Source organism: Kogia breviceps, chromosome 19, assembly GCF_026419965.1.
Source record: "Kogia breviceps isolate mKogBre1 chromosome 19, mKogBre1 haplotype 1, whole genome shotgun sequence".
NCBI lineage: Eukaryota > Metazoa > Chordata > Mammalia > Artiodactyla > Physeteridae > Kogia > Kogia breviceps.
The window spans coordinates 40,776,601-40,797,654 of NC_081328.1; the positions used below are offsets into that span (position 1 = coordinate 40,776,601).

General features: G+C 61.3%; 2 protein-coding genes across 19 annotated transcripts in view; one reads left to right on the forward strand and one right to left on the reverse strand.

The window, feature by feature from the left end:
* The first annotated feature begins 1,290 nt into the window (after window positions 1-1,290).
* ADAM11 (ADAM metallopeptidase domain 11) lies at window positions 1,291-20,802 on the forward strand. 4 transcript variants are annotated; one of them, XM_067022284.1, is made up of 27 exons: window positions 1,291-1,432; window positions 1,891-2,066; window positions 9,994-10,070; window positions 10,238-10,304; window positions 11,265-11,389; window positions 11,471-11,546; window positions 11,933-11,999; window positions 12,068-12,135; window positions 12,481-12,555; window positions 12,636-12,707; window positions 12,909-13,075; window positions 13,613-13,697; window positions 13,821-13,911; window positions 14,028-14,079; window positions 14,590-14,689; window positions 14,773-14,844; window positions 14,939-15,031; window positions 15,333-15,413; window positions 15,935-15,985; window positions 16,085-16,148; window positions 16,375-16,474; window positions 16,685-16,804; window positions 16,896-17,064; window positions 17,154-17,268; window positions 17,356-17,446; window positions 18,104-18,121; window positions 18,647-20,802. In XM_067022284.1, exons 1-27 carry the CDS (start codon window positions 1,366-1,368, stop codon window positions 18,660-18,662), a joined length of 2,355 nt encoding a protein of 784 aa, XP_066878385.1. In that variant the 5' UTR covers window positions 1,291-1,365; the 3' UTR covers window positions 18,663-20,802. The 4 variants fall into 4 exon arrangements, with proteins under 4 accessions (XP_066878385.1, XP_066878384.1, XP_058904822.1 ...); XM_067022283.1 differs by having other exon boundaries at window positions 18,104-20,802; XM_059048839.2 differs by having other exon boundaries at window positions 11,304-11,389; window positions 18,104-20,802.
* GJC1 (gap junction protein gamma 1) overlaps window positions 13,399-21,054 on the reverse strand; it is a 52,148-nt gene continuing 44,492 nt past the window's right edge. For 12 of the 15 annotated variants that reach the window (XR_010838388.1, XR_010838384.1, XR_010838383.1 and 9 more), the window contains 2 exons: window positions 20,396-21,046; window positions 13,399-15,645 (listed from right to left, as the gene is read on the reverse strand). The gene's annotated coding sequence lies outside the window, so the exon portion shown is untranslated. Of the gene's footprint in view, window positions 15,646-15,672; window positions 16,191-20,395; window positions 21,047-21,054 lie in introns of those variants that run through there. The other 3 variants (XR_010838385.1, XR_010838382.1, XR_010838386.1) reach the window with 3 other exon arrangements.

Consider the following 21,054-nt stretch of genomic DNA (forward strand, 5'->3'; position numbering starts at 1 on the left):
AGAGGACCCAGCAAGGGGATCCCTGCCTCCACTCCTGCTCCTCAGTGATCTGTGGTCTCCTTGTGTGGGTTCGACGATGCTCTGGCTTGGGGCACAAAGTCAGGGTGAGGCCTCACCAGCGGTGCTCACATCTTACCACACCTTAACCCATCACTGACTCTTAGGATCCCTAGCAGGGGTCAGAGATCCCAAGCCCCCAGTGTGGGCACCCACCTTGACCAGGAACCTGGGAGCTGAGCTGAGGGCACAGCTGGGGAGGTAGGTTGGGAGGCCAAATGGTCTATAGACTGGGCAACCTAGTTTGGCGAGAGAGGGGAGGCTGGGCTCTGCTCCTCAAAGATGTGGGCTGGCAAGGGAGGGACAGAAATTGGACATGCTAACCTCATGTAAAGTACCTGGCTAGTTTATATATTTAGGGGAAGGGGAAAGAATTGGGGTGCCCTGTGTGAGGGACTCAGCCCAGTGAGGGGAGGCCCCCCCCCAGGTGACAGCAATGCCTGAAGCCCTCCTGGAGGCAAGGCCATCATCCGCCCAGAGAAGGAGCCTGCTGGATGGAAAGGGGTCTGGCCCAAGCGTTTGAGAGGACCCAGCAGTGCCCTGCTCCACCGGGAGAGATCCCAGAGGCACCGAGTCGGGTTGGCCACAAGAGCCCCTGCCCCCCGCTTCCATCCCTGGGGCCTCAGCCTTCCCAGCTCCAACAGCCTTCAGTGGAGCCAGGGCTCTGTGGGCTAGGTCCAGGGAAGCCCTCTCCCGGGTACGAAGCCAGAGGGGTGACCCCAGGCGGGGCAGCCACGCCCCCGCACCTCCATCGCGCGGGTCCCCAGAAGAGCCGTCACCAGATCAGAGCCCGGGAGTCCCTCTGTACCCTGCCTCCCTCCCCCTATGAATCGACGGGTCCTCGGAGCTCCCCAAACAAGGGCAGCCGAGGAGGGGATCGCGAGGTGGACACCGCGTGCGCCCAGCCCTGCACCTGCCGAGAGGGCCGAGGACGGGCGGGAAGGCTGGTCCCGGGCGGCGCCTCTTTTGTCCTCCCGTCGCGGCGGCCCCGGGGGTGGGGGTGGGGGCCGCGTGGGGCGGGGGCGGGCCCTCGGCTCACGTGCTCGCCGCTCGGCTCTTAACCCGGCCCGCAGCCCCGCCGGGATGGCCGCGGCCGGAGCGCGCTGAGCCGGGCGTCCTCCCTGCCGCCGCCGCCGTCGCCGGCCCGCGCCCCCCATCCCGCCCAGCTCCCGACTGCCCGGCGCCCCCGCCCGCGGCTCCCGCAGCCCGCGGCTCCCGCAGCCCGCGGCTCCCCGCCCGCCCTTCCTCCCGCCCGCGCCGCGCAGCTCGCCGCCGCAGCCCCCGGACCCGGAGGAGTATGCGCGAGCCATGAGGCGGCTGCGGCGCTGGGCGTTCGCGGCGCTGCTGCTGCTGCTGGCGCTGCTCCCACCGCCCGGTGAGTGACCCCGGCCCGGCCCGGCCTCGGCGCCCCCTCCCTGCTCCCGCCCCGGGTTTTGCGGCGGTTTCTGCTGCAGCCACATTTTCCTGCAGTGCTCGGGGTGACAGCAGGTCCAGAGCGCGGGAGGGCGTTGGGGGGGGGGGAGAGAGGGTGCGTGCACCCACCTGTCCACATCTGCCCCCCTCCGCGGCCAGCCCCCTGCCACCGGCCGGCGGACTCTGCAGGTCTCTGAGGCTTTGGTGGGGGGGCAGTCGTGACGGTCGGGCTGGAGTGCAGCTCCTGGCCCCCTCCCCATCGGGTTCTTCCCTCTGCGGGGCAGCAGATCCACCCACCCAGATCCCCCCAGGGTTCCAGGGGCCACATCAGAGTGGGGGATGGGCGTGCCGTACCCACCCCGTTCCCGTCTCTTGCCCCACGGTGGGCATCTGTCTGCAGCTATGGCCTTTTCTCCCCAGGTGTGGGGACCCGGAGTCCCGCCCGAGCTCTGCGCTGGAGGGTCTCTCCCCCGTTGGGGGGCCCGGAAGCCCCGGAGGTCACAGAGCCCAGCCGTCTGGTGGGGGAGAGCTCCGGGGGAGAGGTCCGAAAGCAGCAGTTGGACACGAGGGTCCGCCAGGAGCCTCCTGGTGGCCCGGTGAGTGGGGCCGGCAGTGAGCCCAGGGGGCTGGAACAGGCCTTAGAGCCCAGGGGAGACCACGGGGCAGCCAGGGCTTGGGCAACTGCCTCCCCAGCAGCCGGCTCCTGCAGCTTCGCCTTCTGTACAATGGGCTACCAAGGGTGTGCTGGAGCCCACTGGTGGGAGCACCCACCTGCCCTGCTGCAGGCCCCCTCCCATCAGGGTGGGCATCCCCTGCCCTCAGCGGACCCAGGAGGCCCAGGGCTCAGTCCAGCCTTGGTCAGCTCTCCGCCAGCCCCCTCTCCTGACAAAGCAAGCCGTCCTACACCAGGTGGGGCTTGGGGAGGGCAGTGAGAGGCCAATCAGGGGTTAGGGCTCCTGGGTGCCTGCCACAGCCACCCTCAGCGGGCTTTTCTGGGGACCAGCTTAGTGCTTGCTCCTGCCTCAGTTTCCCCCTGTGCCCTGATCAAATTGTTCTCCTTTCCGTTCTCGCTGTGGGTGGCGCCTTGGGAAAATGTTCGAGGCCCCAAGCTCACTCACAAATGCCCTCTCCACTCACCCACCCGCTGTCCCTTTCAGCTGCCAGGCCCCTCCTGCCTCCCTGAGGAAAGTTGGGAATGAAGGGAGATTAATTGCAATTAATAATTAATTAATATCATGTGAATAATAATCATCCAGATGGAATATTCATTCAGCATGCCTAGGCTCTCCAGGAGCTCGAAGCTGAAAGTTAGCCAGGCCAAGGAGGGCGGCGAGGGCGGGATGGCAAAGGCCTGGCAGAAGTAGGAGCAGGAGAGAGACTTAGAGGAGGGGTAGAACCGAGGTCTGGGAAGTTTTGGCAGCTGGGAGCGGTGGGAGGTAAATTGGGCTCGGCAGAGGGAGGAGGTAGGGAAACAGAGGCTAACATTGCAGACATCTGTGAGACTGGCATCTGGCCCTGCCTAATGTACTTGGTTAAAAGCCCTTAGGGGGGGGTGGAGGGGCCTGTGGAGGTGCGGGGTGGGCGGGGGTACTCGGGGAAATGGAATGGAGCAGGAAGGCGGCATGCATAATAGATGGACCATCACTCAGGGCAGTGCCGAGCGGGGGAGGGGGTGGTTAATGGTCCTGAGCAGGCGGGCCTGGTGCCGATGGGAGGGGCGGGGGGGCGGGGAGGTGGGCTGGGAGGGAGGGGAAGGGGGTGGAGGCTGCCTCTGGGGCCTGCCCAGGCTCCCTGGCAGGTGGTAGATGGGCGGTAGGGATGGATGGTCCCAGGGCCAGGGATACGGTGTCCTGGCTGGGTTTGGCCCTTAGTCTTTCTTCCTTGGTGGCCCCCTACCTGTGAACTGTGCACCCCAAGCCTGTGTTGGCTGCGAGTTGACTGCCTTTCCTGGCTGCTGGGACTCTGACTGGTTTTTAGGGGATGCCCAGATTGGAGGATGGGGTGGTGCCACAGTGGGGTCAGAGGACAGGGATGAGGGAAAGCCGGGGGGCCAGGGAAGGATGAAGAGTGGGTGCTCCTTCAGCTTAGCCCTTCCTGAAGAGAGAGAGTGGGGGCAGGAGTCTGAGGTATGGGGGTGCCTGTGACAGTGGGGCAATGGGGATGGGTGCGCTTGGACTGGATGGGTTGAGTATGCAGAGGATGGGGGAGTCTCTCTGGGTGTCGCTCTGCCGGGTGAGTGGGTGGCATGTGTGCATGTGTTACATGTGTGAGTGACCAAGTCTGAATAAGCCCAACCGGGTGTCTGGAGGTGACAGTGGAACTTCTGTGGAGCTGTGGGGCAGTGGTCACGGTCGCTTCCAGTGGGGATCTCTCTGGGACTGAGCCTTCCCTGGGACCTCCCTGCAGCCTCCCAATGAGGCTCATTCATTGTCCTGACTTGTCTGTACCCCAGTTTCCCCTGGGGTGGAATTCTCACAACTCCTTAAGGCGGGTAACTTTTGTCTGCCCATTTTGCAGATGAGCAAACTGCGGCTCAGAGAGATTAAGTAACTTGCCCAAAGTCAATGAGATCTTAGTGGGGTGATTTTCTCCAAGAGCAGGACTCTTCCCACAGTGCTGTTCTGCCTCCAGGCACTCTCTGGGTTTTGGCACACGGTGGTGGGCATTTCCCAACGTCCCCCCCCACCCCCCCCAGCACAAGGTGGAGGAAGACCAAGGGAGGCAGAAAGACATGTCCAGAATATTCTCACCTGACTGGAAGGAGGCTCCTCTAGCTCCCACTCGGCATTTCTCCCTAGAGCACTTCTGGCCTCAGAACCTCAGGGGCCGATGGTGGAGCCCATGCAGTGTTGAGCCCAATGTCCCAACAGGAAGTGTCCCACCCTGCCGCTCTGTGGTTTTGTCTGAAGTTCTTGCACCCATTTGGGATCCCAAACCAAACAAGGTCTTGGGACCAGGGAGAGCGAAGCTGTCCAGGAAGGAGTTCGAAGCTAGAGAAATTACAATTTACTGGGCCCTCAATGGGGCAGGCACTGTTCTACCTTTCTATGTTATTAATTTATTTCATCTGCATCACAACTTCAGGAGGTGGTGCTATCATTATTGCCATTTCACAGATGGGGAAACAGGCACAGAGAGGTGAAGTAACTACCCCAGGTCACTCAGCACTTAAGCAGCATGGTCAAGACTGATTTTCAGGGCAGCCCTCTTAGCCAGTGCGTGCTGGCCCCTCGCTCAAGGGCACAGCAAAGAGAGGCCCAGGGGACTCTGCCCTCTTTGCCACGGCTCTCAACATCTCACTTCTGCCCAGTTTGGAAACAGGCTAGGCCTGAGGCCGAGAGGTCGGGGAGCTTCTGGAAGTGTAGAAACCTGGGATCACAGGGAGCCCGCAGCTGGGTGTGAGGCGGAAGAACAAGCAGGACCACGGCGTACAGTTGGGCTGGTTGTTCACTGCACAAGGGTGCCCGGGCCAGTTGGCGGAATGAATCGGAAGATTCATGAGGCTGCATGTGTTCTGAAGGGGCCCTTTTTCTAATCCACACGAAGCGGCTGTGCAGGTTGTGCCTCCCCCTGAAAAACCCAGCCTCCTTCGGAAGGAGGAGTTAGTGAACAGGGGGGTGGAGGGTCCCAGGCCCAGGAGTCAGCTGGCAGAGGGGACCTCAGTCACTGGGTTGAGCTCCTGTGAGAGCTGCCCAGACCCGCATTTGCCACCTGAAAGCCCTTAACCGAGGGCGTGTGCTGTGGTGTTTGTGTTTTCTTGCTGCGGAGTAGGAGTCGGGGGCAGTTAGGCAAGGCTCAGCCCCCAGCCCCTTGCGAGATGGCAGTCACGGGCGGGAAGCCACAGGGTCTGGGCCTGGAGCCCTAGTACCCGACCTGGGCCAAGGTCACAGCTCTGCCCTGGGATCAGAGGCAGGAGGGGGTTCCTGGGAGGGGGCTGGTGGCTGGAAGGATTTGTGCTGGGCCCAGCTTGCTCCAGGGTGGGCCCTGAACCAGCCCTGCCATGAGGTTGGGCAGAGGGAGAGTTCATGCAGGAAGTTCAGCTTCCATTTGAAAGGCTGTACCTGTGGCTTTGGCGCGGGACAGCCTCAGTGGGTCCTGGCTCCCCTGCTTCTGACTGAGTGACCTGGGCAAGCCTTCTGAACCCCACCTTCCCCATCCGTGAGAGGCAGGTAACAGTAGTCTCCACTTCGCCCAGGCTGCTGCGAGGATTAGAGGAGATGATGGGTGTCAGGTGTCCTGCCTGGGATCCGGCAAGAGCAGATGTTCAGCATCTGGCCTCCTGAGTGTCCGGGGCCAGTTGTGGCATGAGGGCTGGGTGTCAGGAACAGGAGCCAGGGCGTTTGGGGTTACCTGTCAGACTCCGTGCAGGGTTGGAGGAGGGGCAACGTGGCAGGAGTCTTGAGTCCTGGGGAGTCTTGAGTCCTCCCCAGCCAGACTCTAGCCTGTGGGCTTGGCCTCACCAAAGCACCCCTCCTGGCTGCCTGGAGGGACCCAGCTGCCCAGAGTCTGTCCCCAGAGAGACTAATGACCCTGTAAGGAGTCACTCTGTCTGTCCTCAAGCATTTAGGTCAAATCCCATTATCGGAAGTTGGTCCAACTGTTCTCACTATCTGGGACTCCCGCTGTCCTGCCGAAAAGTGGAGGCTCGGTGCATCTTGGGGGACCAGGGCTGGGAAGGCGGGGATTTCTCCCAGGTGGGGCTCCTGCCTCTCTGGCTCCTCCCCCTCTGCCACCACCAGCCCACACGGTTTCTCCAGTGCCTCAAAGCCCTGTTCAGCTGGAACATTTACACTTCCTTTTTCATTTATTATTATTATTATTACTAATCCTTGTGAGAATAACACAGTAAAAAGGGCTTTCGTTTAGTCCTCATGACAACATGATTTTACCAGTGGGGAGACTGAGGCTCAGAGAGGGTGAGCAGCTCACTTGTGCCTTCTGATGCCTTTCCTGCAACGTAAGTGTTGAGCCCCTGGGCAAGGAAAAAGGGGGGTGTAGCCCGAACCCCAGGGGACTAAAGGCCACCCCTGTGAAAAGTTGAATCAGTGACCAAAGAAGTCGATGTGCCTGAGGTCCCAGGGATAGAGAGGGGCCCCAGCCCAGCCCTGTCAGGTGGGGTGGGTGGGTGCATGCTCTGGGGTCGCAGACGAGGGTGAGGAGGAGAGGGTCCTGGGAGGAGATGGAGGCTCGGGAGGAGGGATTCAGGGTAACTGTTTGAGGGGTAGCGCCTGGCTGTTCGAACTTTCTGGGGTGTTTGGGAACCCGAAAGATCTTTAGGCTTCCCCTTCCCGAGACTGTGATTCTGTAGGTCTGGGGTGGAGGCCTGGCATCTGTGTTTGTGATGCTGGGACTTCAGCGGGGATTTGGCCTCCTTGCCTCCACACTCGTATCCGGTGGGGGGCAAGCAGGTGCCTGGAGAGTGGACCAGCTGGCGACAGGGGAGGGTGAGGTCACTGCAGCCAGGTGGTCACAGCGGCCACGAGAGACAGGAACTCCGGCCCGAGGGTGAGCCTTGACCCAGCTCCTCCCCAGCGTGGCCCTGGGCCAGCCACCTCCAAGTGTCCCTCCCTGGCGTTTATAAAATGAGCACCAGACTGCCCGGGCAGGTTGAGATCGAATGAGCCTGAGCACGTGAGAGCCAGTAGCCGGGGAGCAAGAGGCAAGCACGGGGCACAGGGTGGAGGCCTGGTCGGCCGGTCACCAGCAGCGCTGAGCTGGGCGCAAAGGAGGGCAGCAGTCGGGGACAGAAGGGGCTCCCGAGGGAGGGCCTGAGGGATAACGAGAGAGGTCAGGGACAGGTCCGGCAGGAAGCAGGCCAGGAGCAGTTTGGCTTTGATAGAACATGGGCTGAAAGCTTGGCTGGGAGTGTGTGGGTTGGTGGGGGAAGGTTAAGACTCTGGTGCCAGCAGGAACCCCCTACCCAGGCACCTGGGGTACAGAGGTCCTGGGGACTGAGGTGGCTTTGCCTGATCTTTCTCCTCCTGCAGACAGGGGGTGTCCCCCCAAGTCCCCCTGCATCGGACCAGGTTAGGCGAACGTGCCCCGTTATCTACTTTCCCTCCTCTTCTTCCTATAGCCTTTGGTGGCTCCCCCAACCCCTCCTGGGCTTGCCTCCCAGCCCCAGCAGCTGCCTTGCACTGCCCCAGGATCCTACCTGGCCTGAACCCTGTGTCCTGCTGGGGAAGAAGGCCTCCCAGCCCCACAGTTAGGCCTTGCCAGGTAAGGAGAGGGATGAGGCCTCGGCAGGCTGCAGGAAGTGGTGGGGACAAAGGCCACCTGGTGTCTGCTCCCGCATCGGTCCGGGCTTTACCCCGAGTTGGGGTCAGCTTGGTCTGCACAGAGAGTGGGGAGGCCAGATGGGTTAGCTCGCTGACTTTCTGAGTGGGGGAGATTCTGCAAGCACCAGGGTCGACTCTTCCAGAATCCTCCAGGCCCAGGACAACCTCTACCACACAAGGCAACCTTGCAGCCTTGCATCTGGGCTCATCTTACCATTTTCAGTGGGAAAATCTGAGGCTCAGAGAGCTTGCCGGATTATCCCTGAGGCTACCAACTGTAGAGGGCGGAATCAAGGCAGGGGGCCTGGACAGGCTGCTCTCCTGGGTGGCCAGCATAGGGGCCGCGATAGAGGCTTGTCGGTGGGGGCCAGAAGGAACAAGCAGGAACAGACCTGAGGGCAAGAGAGGGCAGAGGTGGTCCAGACAGGGATGGCTGGGGAAGGCAGAGATAGTCCAAGTGCAGGAGGGGAGAGGGAGGGCAGGGATGGTCCAGACCAAGGAGTTAGGGTATTGGGGACAGAGCTGGTCGAGGCCCAGGGGCAGGGGGAGGGCAGGGATGGTCCAGACCAAGGTGGGGAGAGGGAAGCAGTGACTCCTTGTCCTTGACTTTCTATTTCAAATCTGGTCGACTCTCTAGGGGCTCAGGATGGAGCTCGGAGCCTCGGTCAGCCTGGGGTGGGGTGAGTCAGTGTCCTTGGGGCTCAGTGGGCTGCCTACCTCACCCTGACTCCCAGGGCCTCTCATGGACACTGGGCCGTTTCCCTCTTACCTCAGCTTTGAGGGCAGAAGGCCCTAGAAGCTGATTCCCTAGGCTTGAATCCCAGCTCTACCACTCCTTAGCCTTACGATCATGGGCATGTTAGCCTCTCTGTGCCTCGGTTTCCCCATATGTTAGATGAGGATAACATTCGTATCTATCCCATTGGGTTGTAGTGAAGATCAAATACGATGATACTTGTACAGTATTTACAACAGTGCCTGGCACATACAAGCGCTCCTGAAGATTAGAAGTGTAGGCGGCTGATCAGGAAGCCGACTAGCACCAGGCTATGGAATTTTGTGACATCGGGGCTCCCCTCCATCTTGTGACCTGCTCCCCCCGAATGAAAGGCAGCCAACCAACTTCCTCACATCGGCACAGCCCAGCGGCGGGCTCCTCATCTGGGGATCTGGATTTCAGTCTTCTTAAACGGACCGGGGTGCACAGAAGTCTCCAGCCCCTCTCAGGCCCTTCCTGTGCTTTGAGACCTTTTGTAAGACCTGAGGCTTGGGGTGGGGACGTGGGAGCCGAGAAGGCTGACTCCTCCTCAGCCCAGACTCTCCTGCCCCTTCTGCTCTTGGGGTCGCTTTCCCTCCACGCACACTAGCATCAGGTCTGGAATCCGCACCCACTACAGTAGCTGGGCACCCAGGCCTGGGAGGGCAGCCATCTTGCTCAGGCCTGGTACGTTGCCATGACAACCTGGAGCCTCAGCCCCACTGCAAAGGCCTCTCTGAAAAATTTATCAGGAAAACTTCCGTGTTTAAAAATTAACCATGGGATTGAAATATCAAAGATGAGCTGCTTTGGGCGAGGCAGAGGGCAAGGGACTTGGGGGTAGAGGAGCCAAGTTCTTTCCTCCTGACAGGATGGCATTTGCCCATCATCCCAGCTTCCAGGGGCCCTGCGATCCATTCTAACCCATTCCACCCCTGTCTGCAGCGTACGAGGCCTCCTCCATAAGTTGAGGCTAGGGCCAAGGTAGGGGGACAGGAAGGGAGGGGCCTGCTTCAACAGGGCTCTGGGGTCACACTGCACCCCATCTCCTGTCTGCCTCTTTCCCGTGATACATCTCGGGGCCTCCCTTTAGTTCACCTGTGGGTGAGCGTGGCCCTGCCAGCAGCAGGGAGGGCCTGGCGTGAGGCAGAGGGCAGGCTGAGCTGCCCCTGCCCATCCCGACCGCAGGCTGGCCCCAGGGAGGCACCTACACCAGAGAGCGTGGGCCGGCACCCAGAGAGCCCGGAGGCCTGTGCCCCGGGATGCGCGCGCCTGCCCCTCCCCCCAGGAAAGGAACAGGGTCTTGGAGGAAGATGAGCTTGGAGGAGAGCATCTTCCCCATAGATCAATGGTACCCACAGCTGCCGGACCTGGGCCATCCCCTCCCCAGGGCTACTCCCCTTACTGGGGTTTCACCAGTCCCCCCAGTTCCCACCTTCAGGCCTCCCCAGGTTGACTCCCCTTCTGCCTTCCCCCCCTTTCTCCCAGCCTGTCCACCTGGCCCAGGTGAGTTTCGTCATCCCAGCCTTCAACTCAAACTTCACTCTGGACCTGGAGCTGAACCAGTGAGTGTGGCCTTGAGTCTGGGAGAAGGGCAGCAGGCGGGCAGGCAAGGCATGGCCTGGACTTGGCTGGCTGGGGCAGGGCACCTGGATCTGAGCTGTGGTGGGACCCAAACAGGACCCAGCCCTGTGACCCGCTCCTTCCTCCTGCCCCACTCTGTCTGTTCCAGTCACCTTCTCTCTTCGCAATACGTGGAGCGCCACTTCAGCCGGGAGGGCCCGACCCAGCACAGCACCGTGAGTGTCTTTGGAAGGGGATGGGGAGGTGGAATGAAGGGACAGGTGGCCGGTGGAGATGGGGTCTGGGGTATATTCTACATTCGGGATGGGCCTGGCCCCTCCAGGATTGGAGTCGGGGTGGCCTGTCGAATGGTATGGAGCCCTCAGCTCCCCTCGCCCAGCTCCAGAGGGCTGACCCCCAGCCAGCCTGTCTGCCAGCATGGAGACATTCCAGGACCCCCACTGCTCCATTCCCAGAATCTTCTGGAAGGCGGCGGTTGGAGGAATGCCCCTGTTGCTCGGCACCAAGGCCCTGGGAATTCTAGGCTGCCTGGGACCCCAGGGTCCCAGCCCTGAAGGCCCAGGGGTGTAAGCAAAGATGAATGATTGTCTATAAATAGCCTCGGCCCTCCCCCTCCAGACTTTCAGTAACTGGAGCACAAGTAATTCTGCAGGAAGCAGAGGGGAGGGGGTGCTCGTCCCCTCTGACCTGTGAGCCTGGCCAGGAGGACACACACTGCTCACATTTCCTCGGCCACAGACCATGCGTCCAGGGGTGGTCCACAGAGGCTGTGGCGTCTGTGAACGCACCGTGTGTGAAATGGTGTGTGTGTGTTGGGGGTGAGTCCATAACTTTCATCTGATTAAGCGAGCTGATCCATGGTAAGTGCTTAGAACGGTGCCTGGCACCCAGTAGGTGCTATATGAACATCAGCTATTCTTCTCAAATGAGTCTGTGATCCCTGTACCAGCCCCAACTCATGGTTAAGAGCCACTGACGTGCCCCCAAAGTCCTCACGTTGTAGGTGAGGTAAAGCAGGCCCAGAGAGGGCTAGGAACTTGCCCAGGGTGAAACAGCAAATTAGGAGCATAGCCAGAGCGGGGCCCGGCTCCAGATCCGCAGGTGTATCCGGGGACCGCAGCCCTGCACACGGGGCAGCTTCAGCAGCCCTCACCCGTCCTCCTGCCTTCATGCAGGGAAGGGAGCATGTCCACTCACGCTCTCTGCTCCCCCAGGGGGCTGGAGACCACTGCTACTACCAGGGGAGGCTCCGAGGGAACCCGCACTCCTTTGCTGCCCTCTCCACCTGCCAGGGGCTGCAGTGAGTATGGGGAGGGGCTGGGCGGCCGGGATGAGCCTCCAGCCCTGGGAACGGTGGGGAGCTGCGTGTCTCTCGCTGCAGCGGGGTCTTCTCTGACGGGAACTTCACCTACATCATGGAGCCCCACGAGGTGGCCAGGCCTCAGGAAACCCTCCAGGTGAGCACCTCCCTGGCCCCTCTGACAGCCCTGCCACGCTTGTCCCAATGGCTGTCACCGCAGTGGCTGTCGCTGCCTCCTCATCCTCCCGCCTTGGTAACCTCAACCTCACTGCCCTCCCCCGTGCTCCCAGCTCCAATGTCCCCTCTGTCCCCCAAGTAACCTCCCATCGGGCTCCAGTGTCCTTTGCCCCTGTCTCTCAGGGTGCCCCCAGGTCTTGACCCCGGAATCTGAGCATCTGGGAGATCAGATCCGACATGGGAGCTCTGGCCAGTTCTGGGTCACCCTGGGGTGGGGTGGGGGGAAGGGCTGGAGATGTTCCCCCATAACTGGGCTCAGAGCAGATCTGGTCAGCCTCCCCAAAAACTAACTTCTCCTCATTGCAGGGACCCCTTCCCCACCTCATTTACCGGACCCCTCTCCTCCCAGCCCCCCTCGGATGCAGGGAACCAGGTAAGGGAGGGAAAACGGGGCAAGGGAGGGGGCCGACTGTGCCCCCCTCACTGGCACCCTCCCCCCAGGCTGCCTGTTTGCTGCCCCTGCCCATTCTGCTTCTCCGAACCGACCAAGGCTGAGAAGGAAAAGGCAGGTACGGGGGCCCGCACAGACCTCCTGCTGCAGAGACCTCGGGCTGTGGCCCGGAGCAGGAGGACACCCCCATCCATAGTCGGGGCAAAGGAGGGCTCAGACTGATGTGGCTGGAAGCCAGGGAACCGCCTCTGGCAGGAAGCGCCCACCTTAGGCCCCACCACTAGTGTCTAGGCAAACCGAGGCTGCCTGCCCCGGTACCAAGGCTGGATGGGACCCGCACCAGTGGGGAGCTGACACTGTCTCTGGCTGGAGTCCAGCCCCCCCCCCCTTGGGTCTGTCTGTGGCTTGGCCACGATGCCAGGCATGGAGGGGACTGATTCCAAGTGCCCACCTCCCCCCACAGGTGCGCCGGGGCCACCCTACAGCGCACAGTGAGACCAAGTATGTGGAGCTGATTGTGATCAACGACCACCAGCTGGTACAGCCCCAGGCTGGGAGTGACTGTGGGAGGAGGGGTTGGAAGCAGACCCGCCCTCCGCCCACTCTCTCCTCTCCCAGTTTGAGCAGATGCGACAGTCGGTGGTCCTCACCAGCAACTTTGCCAAGTCTGTGGTGAACCTGGCAGATGTGGTGAGCAGCCCTCCCTTCCCTTCCCTCTCCTTCCACCCCCCCACGCCACCGCACGCATCCTCAGGGTGAGCTCTCAAGGGCACCGTCAGCCTCTGACCCCCACTTCCTGGAGGGACAGATTGAGACCTTCCTCCAGCCCTGTTCCCCCACACCCACTCCCACCCTCCAGCCCCCTCCTCCTCTTCTCCCCTTCTGGCCCAGATGTACAAGGAACAGCTCAATACCCGCATCGTGCTGGTTGCCATGGAAACGTGGGCAGATGGGGACAAGATCCAGGTGCAGGATGACCTCCTGGAGACCCTGGCCCGGCTCATGGTCTACCGGCGGGAGGGCCTGCCTGAGCCCAGTGATGCCACCCACCTCTTCTCGTGAGTCCCCCACCCCGTGAACCCTGCCAGCCTCTGCTGGTGGCTGTGGTGCACAGGGTTACCGAACATGGCTCTGGGCCAGGCGCGCTTGCAGGGTGTGGGGACTGGGCTCCCCTTGTACCTACTCCCAGCCATTTGCAGCAGTGGCTGGGCATCTTCCCCTGCATCTTAGGCTCAGGCCCCTTTTCCCTACCACCGGTGGTCTTCCTCTGCCCATAACCTCCCCTTCGTCCCCTCTTCCCCTTTCCAATGGTCCCAGCATCCCTTCCTCAGGGCATCCCTTCCAATGCCCTGGTAGCGAAAAGAAATCTGATAAAAGGTCCTTGCGGTTAGAGATGATCTATTAGGAATCCTTCATTTGGCTTAAGGGCAAATGAACCCAAAGAAGGGAAGGGGATTGCCTGGGGTCACACAGACTGACACGAAGGGCAGAACTCACCTCCTCATGGAGGGGGGCTCGCCTGTCTCCCCATCAGAGCCCAGGGGAGCCACCACGGGGAAGGCAGTGGGTTCTCCTGACAAGCCTCTCTCTTCCAGGGGCAGAACTTTCCAGAGCACCAGCAGTGGCGCTGCCTACGTGGGGGGCATCTGCTCGCTGTCCAGGGGTGGGGGTGTGAATGAGGTGAGCAGTGTGGGGCACGTGGCTGGGGAGCGGGGTGGGAAGGAGAGGGGCTGCGAAGGGCATGAGCCCTGTGCCTTTGGGAGGGATGTAGACATCTTTGTGCTCCATCTTCCTCACCCCAAGTATGACAACATGGGGGCCATGGCGGTGACCTTGGCCCAGACGCTGGGGCAGAACCTGGGCATGATGTGGAATAAACACCGGAGCTCGGCAGGTATCAGTGGAGACCCTCACACCCCGCCCAGACCCACACTCTAGAGATGAAGAGGGTGTCCACGGGAGGGGGGCGGTTCTTCACCCTCCATTATCTTCACCTGGCTCACCTCTCAGGGGACTGCAAATGTCCGGACAACTGGCTGGGTTGCATCATGGAGGACACTGGGTGAGTTCTTGGGGACAAAATGGGGGAGGATCTTGGGCAATGGGAGTCCCAGAGCGAGCACTGGGTGACATTCTGGACCCGGTGGCCTCAAGAGACCCAGCTGTCTCTCGGGACCGCTCAGAATTCCAGGAAGCGCAGCTGTCTGTGGACACTGCATAGGGAGACGCACATTCCCCAGCCGGACGCCCCAGTTGTTCAGGCTTGTAGTGCGCACTGTCGCCACTGGGCGCCGCCAAAGCCTCATTTGGAGGCACCTTCCCTCCTTGGCGCACAAACCTCCGACTCCCGGAGTCCTGAGGTTACGGGGAGAAGCCAGGAGCGGCGTACCCTGCCCACTCCCCCTTGATGGGCAGGCGAGAGGATTCTCATGCAGTGTCCAGGCACATAGATCTTCAGCCTCCTCGAGATGGTGACCGAGTCCGCCGGTGCACCCCATCCCAATCGAGAAGGGGCGAGACAGTGAGTGGGCTGGCGGGGACTTAGCGGCACGGTCCCCTCATCCCTACCCAGGTTCTACCTACCCCGCAAGTTCTCGCGCTGTAGCATCGACGAGTATAACCAGTTTCTGCAGGAGGGCGGCGGGAGCTGCCTCTTCAACAAGCCCCTCAAGGTACCAGCCCCAGGGCTGGGAACGTGGGAGCGGGGGCTTGGGCAGCGTCCCGGCCAGACTCCCGACACCCCTTCCCCGTCCAGCTCCTGGACCCGCCTGAGTGCGGGAACGGCTTCGTGGAGGCAGGGGAGGAGTGCGACTGCGGCTCGGTGCAGGTGCGAGGCTGGTGCTGGTGCCAGGTGGGGGGCGGGGAACGCAGGGGTGAGTGCGAGGGAGGGTCAGGGCTCGCCCTCTCCCTGCGTCCCTCAGGAGTGCAGCCGCGCGGGCGGGAACTGTTGCAAGAAATGCACCCTGACTCACGATGCCATGTGCAGCGACGGGCTCTGCTGTCGCCGCTGCAAGGTGAGGGGGAGCCGCCGCTGGGACGGGAACGAGCGGGGACCGGGAGGGACTGGGCTGCCGACGTCCAGATAGGGGGCGGGACTTAAGGAGGATGGGTGTGCAGCCCTCTCTGTTCTGTTGAAGGCGGAGCTACGGGGAGTGGGGCGGAGCACCTGCTGAGAAGTAGCGGGGTGGGCGGAGCCGTGAACGGACCTGGGGGCGGTGCTGAGTGGGCAGGGAGCGGGCGGGGCCGGGCCGAGGAGGCGGGAAGACGAGGGGTCAGTGGTTCTTGCTTGAGCCCCGCTATGCATCCCTTCCCTAGTACGAGCCGCGGGGTGTGTCCTGTCGAGAGGCGGTGAACGAATGCGACATCGCGGAGACCTGCACCGGGGACTCGAGTCAGGTCCGTCCGTCCCGGGCGGAGTCCCGAGCGAGGCAACCACTATCCCTATCCGTTTGGCTCTGCTGGGTGGCTGTTCTGCGCACCCCTCCTCTCCGCTGCTGTAGTCGCCGCCGCTGATCAGCCTCAGTTTCTCATCTGAGAAAGGAGTTCTTCATGCCTTCTGGCTTTGCTCCTCCAATCGTTAAACCAGTATTTGTAGTCTGGCTGGTGTTCCCAGTGCCTGGCGCAGTGCCTGGTGTCAGTGGATAATATTATTTAACCTCTAAGTCCTTATTACATACCAGGCATTCAGTCCTCCCAGCCCTGTGAAGGAGGTGCAGGAAACTGAGGGAGACTGGAGAAGCTAAGGGACCTGCCAATCCATGTGGTCTGAGTTCCCTCCTCTTGTCCTTGACCTGGAGGAGCCCTGTGACCTGAGCCCCCACCTGGTGGGCCTTTGGCACCCCTTTATTCTTCCCTGGGGCCGACCTCAGCTCCCAGTCCTGGGTCAGCTCTACTCAGTCCAGCCCCTTTCTCCGCAGTGTCCCCCCAACCTGCACAAGCTGGATGGTTACTACTGTGATCACGAACAGGTATGATGGGGTGGAGGTTCCACCCCCTCTGGGTCTCTGGCTCAGTGCAGTGTCTTGTCTTGTCCTCAGTGTCTGTGTCCCTTGTCTCCTGTCCCTCAGGGCCGCTGCTACGGAGGTCGCTGCAAAACCCGGGACCGGCAGTGCCAGGCCCTTTGGGGCCATGGTGAGTCTTTGTCTGGAGATGGGAGAGGGGACTGCGGAGTACCTGGAATTGAGAGGCTGGAGCGGGGACGGGCTCTGGCTGAAATGCCTTCCACCAGATGTGCGGCTCCCCAGGATCTCAGGGACCCAGCTGGACTTGGGGTCAGGCCAGTGTTGGAGGTGCAGGCCTGAGGTCCCAGGTGGGTTCTGGAGTGGGTGGGGTCATGCCTGGCATCATCTCCCTACAGCGGCTGCTGATCGCTTCTGTTACGAGAAGCTGAACGTGGAGGGGACAGAACGTGGGAACTGTGGGCGCAAGGGGTCAGTCTGGGTCCAGTGCAATAAACAGTGAGTAGTCAAAGCTCCTGGTTGGGCTCCCCCAGTTTGGGGGCTGGGGCTCTGGGGCTGGGCAGGGTTTTTTTTCAGAGATGGGGCGGGCTGTGAGTCCCAGTGGGAGACGATGTGAAAAACCAGGGGATGGGGAGAGGGCGGATACGAGGTCAGTTGTTGGGTCTGAGGTCAGACTTGGGGCCCACTGTCTCCACACTACCCCAACAGGGATGTGCTCTGTGGCTTCCTCCTCTGTGTCAACATTTCTGGAGCTCCTCGGCTTGGGGACTTAGGGGGAGACATCAGCAGCGTCACTTTCCACCACCAGGGCAAGGAGCTGGACTGCAGGTGTGGGCTGGGACCATGGCTGGGGAAGGGGAGGTTGCAGCCGTGATGGGCTCGGGGGCAAGGGCAGAGGTCGGCTGTGCTGTTTCCCCAGGGGTGGCCATGTGCAGCTAGCCGACGGTTCAGACCTGAGCTACGTAGAGGACGGCACAGCCTGCGGGCCCAACATGCTGTGCCTGGACCATCGCTGCCTGCCAGCCTCTGCCTTCAACTTCAGCACCTGCCCCGGCAGCGGGGAGCACCAGATCTGCTCCCACCACGGGGTGGGTGCCTGGAGGTCAGGGATCAGGTCAAGGGCTTACAAGTGGGGACAGGGCCCTGCTCACCTCTACTGGCCCCACCCCACCTCTAGGTCTGCAGCAATGAAGGGAAATGCATCTGTCAGCCAGACTGGACGGGCAAGGACTGCAGTATCCACAACCCCCTGCCCACGTCTCTGCCCACAGGGGAGACGGAGAGATATAAGGGTGAGGCTGGAGCTGGCCAGGGTGGGGCTCCATCTTTCCTGTCCTCCATGACTGTCCCTGCCAGCTGAGCCCTGCCCTCCTCCCTAGGTCCCAGCGGCACCAACATCATCATCGGCTCCATCGCCGGGGCTGTCCTCGTTGCAGCCATCGTCCTGGGCGGCACGGGCTGGGGATTTAAGTAAGACACACACAGGGCCCCTGTACCCCCTGGCATCCTCTGGGGTTATCAGAACCCCAGGCTGTTGGAGTTGAGGGGGCCTCCCTGAGAGGTTAGCCAAACCGGAGCTTGCCTATCACAATCCAAGCCAGCCCACGGCGTCTTGTCTTAACATTTTTAAAAACTGGTTGCTCACATTTAAAACACCAGGAGATTTTACATTAAGAATCCTGATTTCCAGCTTCTCTTGAAACATGAGAAGATGGGGGCCCCCTGTGCTTCAGTGCATCCCAGCCTGGCCACAGAGTGGAGCTGAGCAGCAGGCTGCCCGAGTCCTCAGTCCCCAGGCCCCACCTAGCCTACGGTGCTCTGTGGGCACGCGTGTCTGGGGCCCTCAAGCTGGTCTAACTCCTGAGTGTACAGAGGAGGACCTGAGGCCCAGGGTCATGCGGTGAGTTAGTTGCAGTCAGGACTCAAAACCCAGGACCCAAGTTCAGTAGGTATTCCTGGTAGCTCTCCCTGGGCCTGTCATTAGCGTCTAGGTCCCGGGGCCTCTGGCCCATCTCTGGGGCAAAGGGTCTCCCGGGAGCCAGAAGGGCCCTCCCTGGGAGAAGGAGAAGGTCACACAGATGGCTCCTTTTCCTTTCTCTGCCTGTCCTCTCTCCTTGGCTCCTGAAGAAACATCCGCCGAGGAAGGTATGACCCGACCCAGCAGGGGGCAGTGTGACGCCGGCCACGCCATCCCTCCCGCTGTCCCTGTCTCCTCCATCTCATTCGTCACCTCGCGTTCTGTGGATGGGGAGCTGGGGCTGGTTCCTCCACCCTTGCGGTCACCGCTGTCACTACAGGGGTGGGAGAACCCCACTCCAGGAAGAGTCCTCAACTTGCCCCTCTCCCCTTCCTCCCGTCCACCCACCCGCTCAGGCCTTGGTCGTTTAACGCCTGCCCTTCCTACGGCCAGACTACCTCTGGCCCCGTGGACCCTGGAGCTGTGCCCCCCACCCACACAGGCCCCAACCCCTGGGAAGGGAGCCCACCTCTGCGTCCCATCTGTTTTGTCTTTCATGTCACCGCTGTCTGACCTCCCACCAGATCCCCTCCCTGGCCAGCCTGTTACTTGCCGCCTCCAGGGCCCAGCACTGACCTCCCAGGGCCCGGCTCGAGGGCTCTCCTTCTGGGCCCTGCCTTATATCTTCCCCTGATGCCCGCTCTCCATTCCAGGTCTGGAGGGGCCTAAGTGCCCTCCCCCTCCCTCCGAGCCTGGCGTCCACCATCTCGGCCCTGAACCAGGAGGCTGCCCCCGCCCAGCCACGGAGGGAGGCATCATGCAAATGTCTTCCAGGGCTCAGCCCTTCAACCCCTGGCCCTACAGGGACTTGGGGTTGGGTTGTGGCCCTGCCCTCACACCACCAGGGTGGACCAGGCCTGGAGGGCATTTCCCCCATGGTCCCCCACCCCACCTCATGCAGCTTTGGCCTTGCACACCAACTCTCCCTGTGTGAATGTACCTTCCATCATCACAGATTGCCACAGCTCAAGTTGGGTGGGGGGAGGGCTAGAGGGGTGCCCCAGTGGGGCAGGCAGCCACCAGTGGGCATGGCCTGGGATGACCCCTCCTCAAAACCAGGCAGCTGGGACCAGGCAGGGTTTAAGCTCTCTGGGACATAGGGGGAGAGGGCTGACATCTACATTTTTTTTTTTTTTTTTACTGAATCTCAACTGATGAATGTAACTTTGGGGGTGCTGGGGCCAGGGCAGTTGTGGGGATGTTTTGACATTTGCAGGAAGGACTGGAGGAGCTGAGGTCTGACCATCCCCCAGGATGGTCACACCTAGAATCTTCTCACTGAACACAGACGTCCCCAAGCCAGGCAGGCCTGGCATCCCTGCTTGCCCCCTCCGCCCAGCCCTGCTGAGCTTGGAGAGAAGTACGAGTGCTGATTCAAACCAAAGCTGCCTGTTCCGTGCCCAAGGCCTAGGTTATGGGTGCGGCAACCACATGTCCCAGATTGTCTTCAATTCCAGAACAACCGTCCTGCTGTCCCTGCCAGGACACACGTATTGGGAGGATGGTCCTAGAAAATACAGTCCCTAAAATAACATGGCACCTTCCCCCTTTCAAGAAGGGTGATTCTGACTCAGGGTTTAGGTGCCCCCTGGCATGGCCTGGAGGTTCCAGGCTGGGCCATCTGCCCAGCGGGCACTCTCCCCAGGAGGGAAGGCCAGGGTGGCCCAGTGCCTGGAGGGTTAGGGGCTCTGCCTGTGATGTTCCAGAAGAAGTAGGAAAAGGCAAGTCTCATGTTGGATCCTCAGCTTCTAGAAAAGTCCTCAAGTCCCTGTCAAACCCATTCTGCCCCTTAACCCCACTCCAGGGCAGAGTAGTAAGTTTACAGTCATTTTCCCCATTAGTCCTCTGATCCCCAGTGCAGCTGAGCCCGAGACCGAGGCTGGCAGAATTCCTCAGTCCCCCCACAAACACAGTCCTGCCCAGGGCCTTTCCTCATGACCCTCGCTTGGGACAGAGGAGCTGGCTGCTTAACTGCTGAAAACCAGCCGGCAGGGGCAAGCTGGGGGGTCAAGCTACCTTCTGGATGAAAGCCACAAATGAACGGAGCCCCTCTTCCCAGGGATACCCCCACCCAGACCAGCAGGGGTTTCTGAACACCCCAGGGCCTTTGAGCTGCCTCCCCCTGGGGCATCTTTGAGGAGGAATCATGGAAGAAATGGCTCCCTGTTTATTTGCACCACCCCTCAGGGCAAACTGGGGACTGAGGCCCACTGACACCCTTTAAGGTGGTCGGATGCAGCTGCAGTGGGGTCCTTGATACTGAGCTTCAGCTGGCACTGCCCAGGTGAGGGGGGTGGATGGGGTACCCCTCTGGCCAGTACTGCCCCACCAGCCATACAAACTGAGGCAGGGGCAGGAGGCTAAGGGCCGGGTTTTGCACTATTGGGCAAAATAGACGGTACCTTAAGGCATCCTCTGGTGGTACACACGTGCACACAGGTGGCGATGCATCTGGCACAAGCATTTGGATCCACATCTCCGCACAAGTCTGAATACCTCTGCACACACAGGCATGCCTGTGTGTGCGTGCACGTGGGGGTGGGGGTGGGCATGTGGAGAACACAAGACTTCCTGTGACCAGTCCACCTGGCTCCCAGCTGTCTGCATCTTCCTGCCCCACCCTGGCAGTGCCCACCCTGGCAATGCCCACCCTGGCAGCGCCCAGGGAGGAGTGGAGGCTGCACTGACCTGGGCCTGGAACTGGCTCCATACAGCATCCTGTAAATATGTCATCTGGGGCTCGGGGTGGGGAGGCAGGGACAGGAACATCAATTAAAGATCATGTCCGGGGGCTTCCACGGAGCTCACACCGACTTGTGTCTCTCCTTTCTGTAAATGACCGCGTGGTGGCCCAGGACCCTTCCCCGTCTTCTCTGGCCCAGGAGGGAGTGTGATGACTGGGCACTGAAGGTGGGAAGGGAGCACCCAGGACTGGGCTCTGGGAGGAAGGGGCGTAGTTTTCCATTCCCAGACAGGAAATAGGCATCGACTGGGTGGAGGGCCTGGCGCTTCCTCTTCCTTGCTCTCCTGACAAAGATAACTGCCGTCTCCGGCTTCAGCA

Bases quoted from the DNA above. Each gene is read 5' to 3' on its own strand.
- ADAM11 (XM_067022283.1), top strand. From the start codon at position 1,366: ATGAGGCGGCTGCGGCGCTGGGCGTTCGCGGCGCTGCTGCTGCTGCTG. The intron at 15,414-15,934 runs GTCCGTCCGTCC...CTTTCTCCGCAG, and splicing joins GCACCGGGGACTCGAGTCAG to TGTCCCCCCAACCTGCACAA. The intron at 16,475-16,684 runs GTGAGTAGTCAA...CTACCCCAACAG, and splicing joins TGGGTCCAGTGCAATAAACA to GGATGTGCTCTGTGGCTTCC.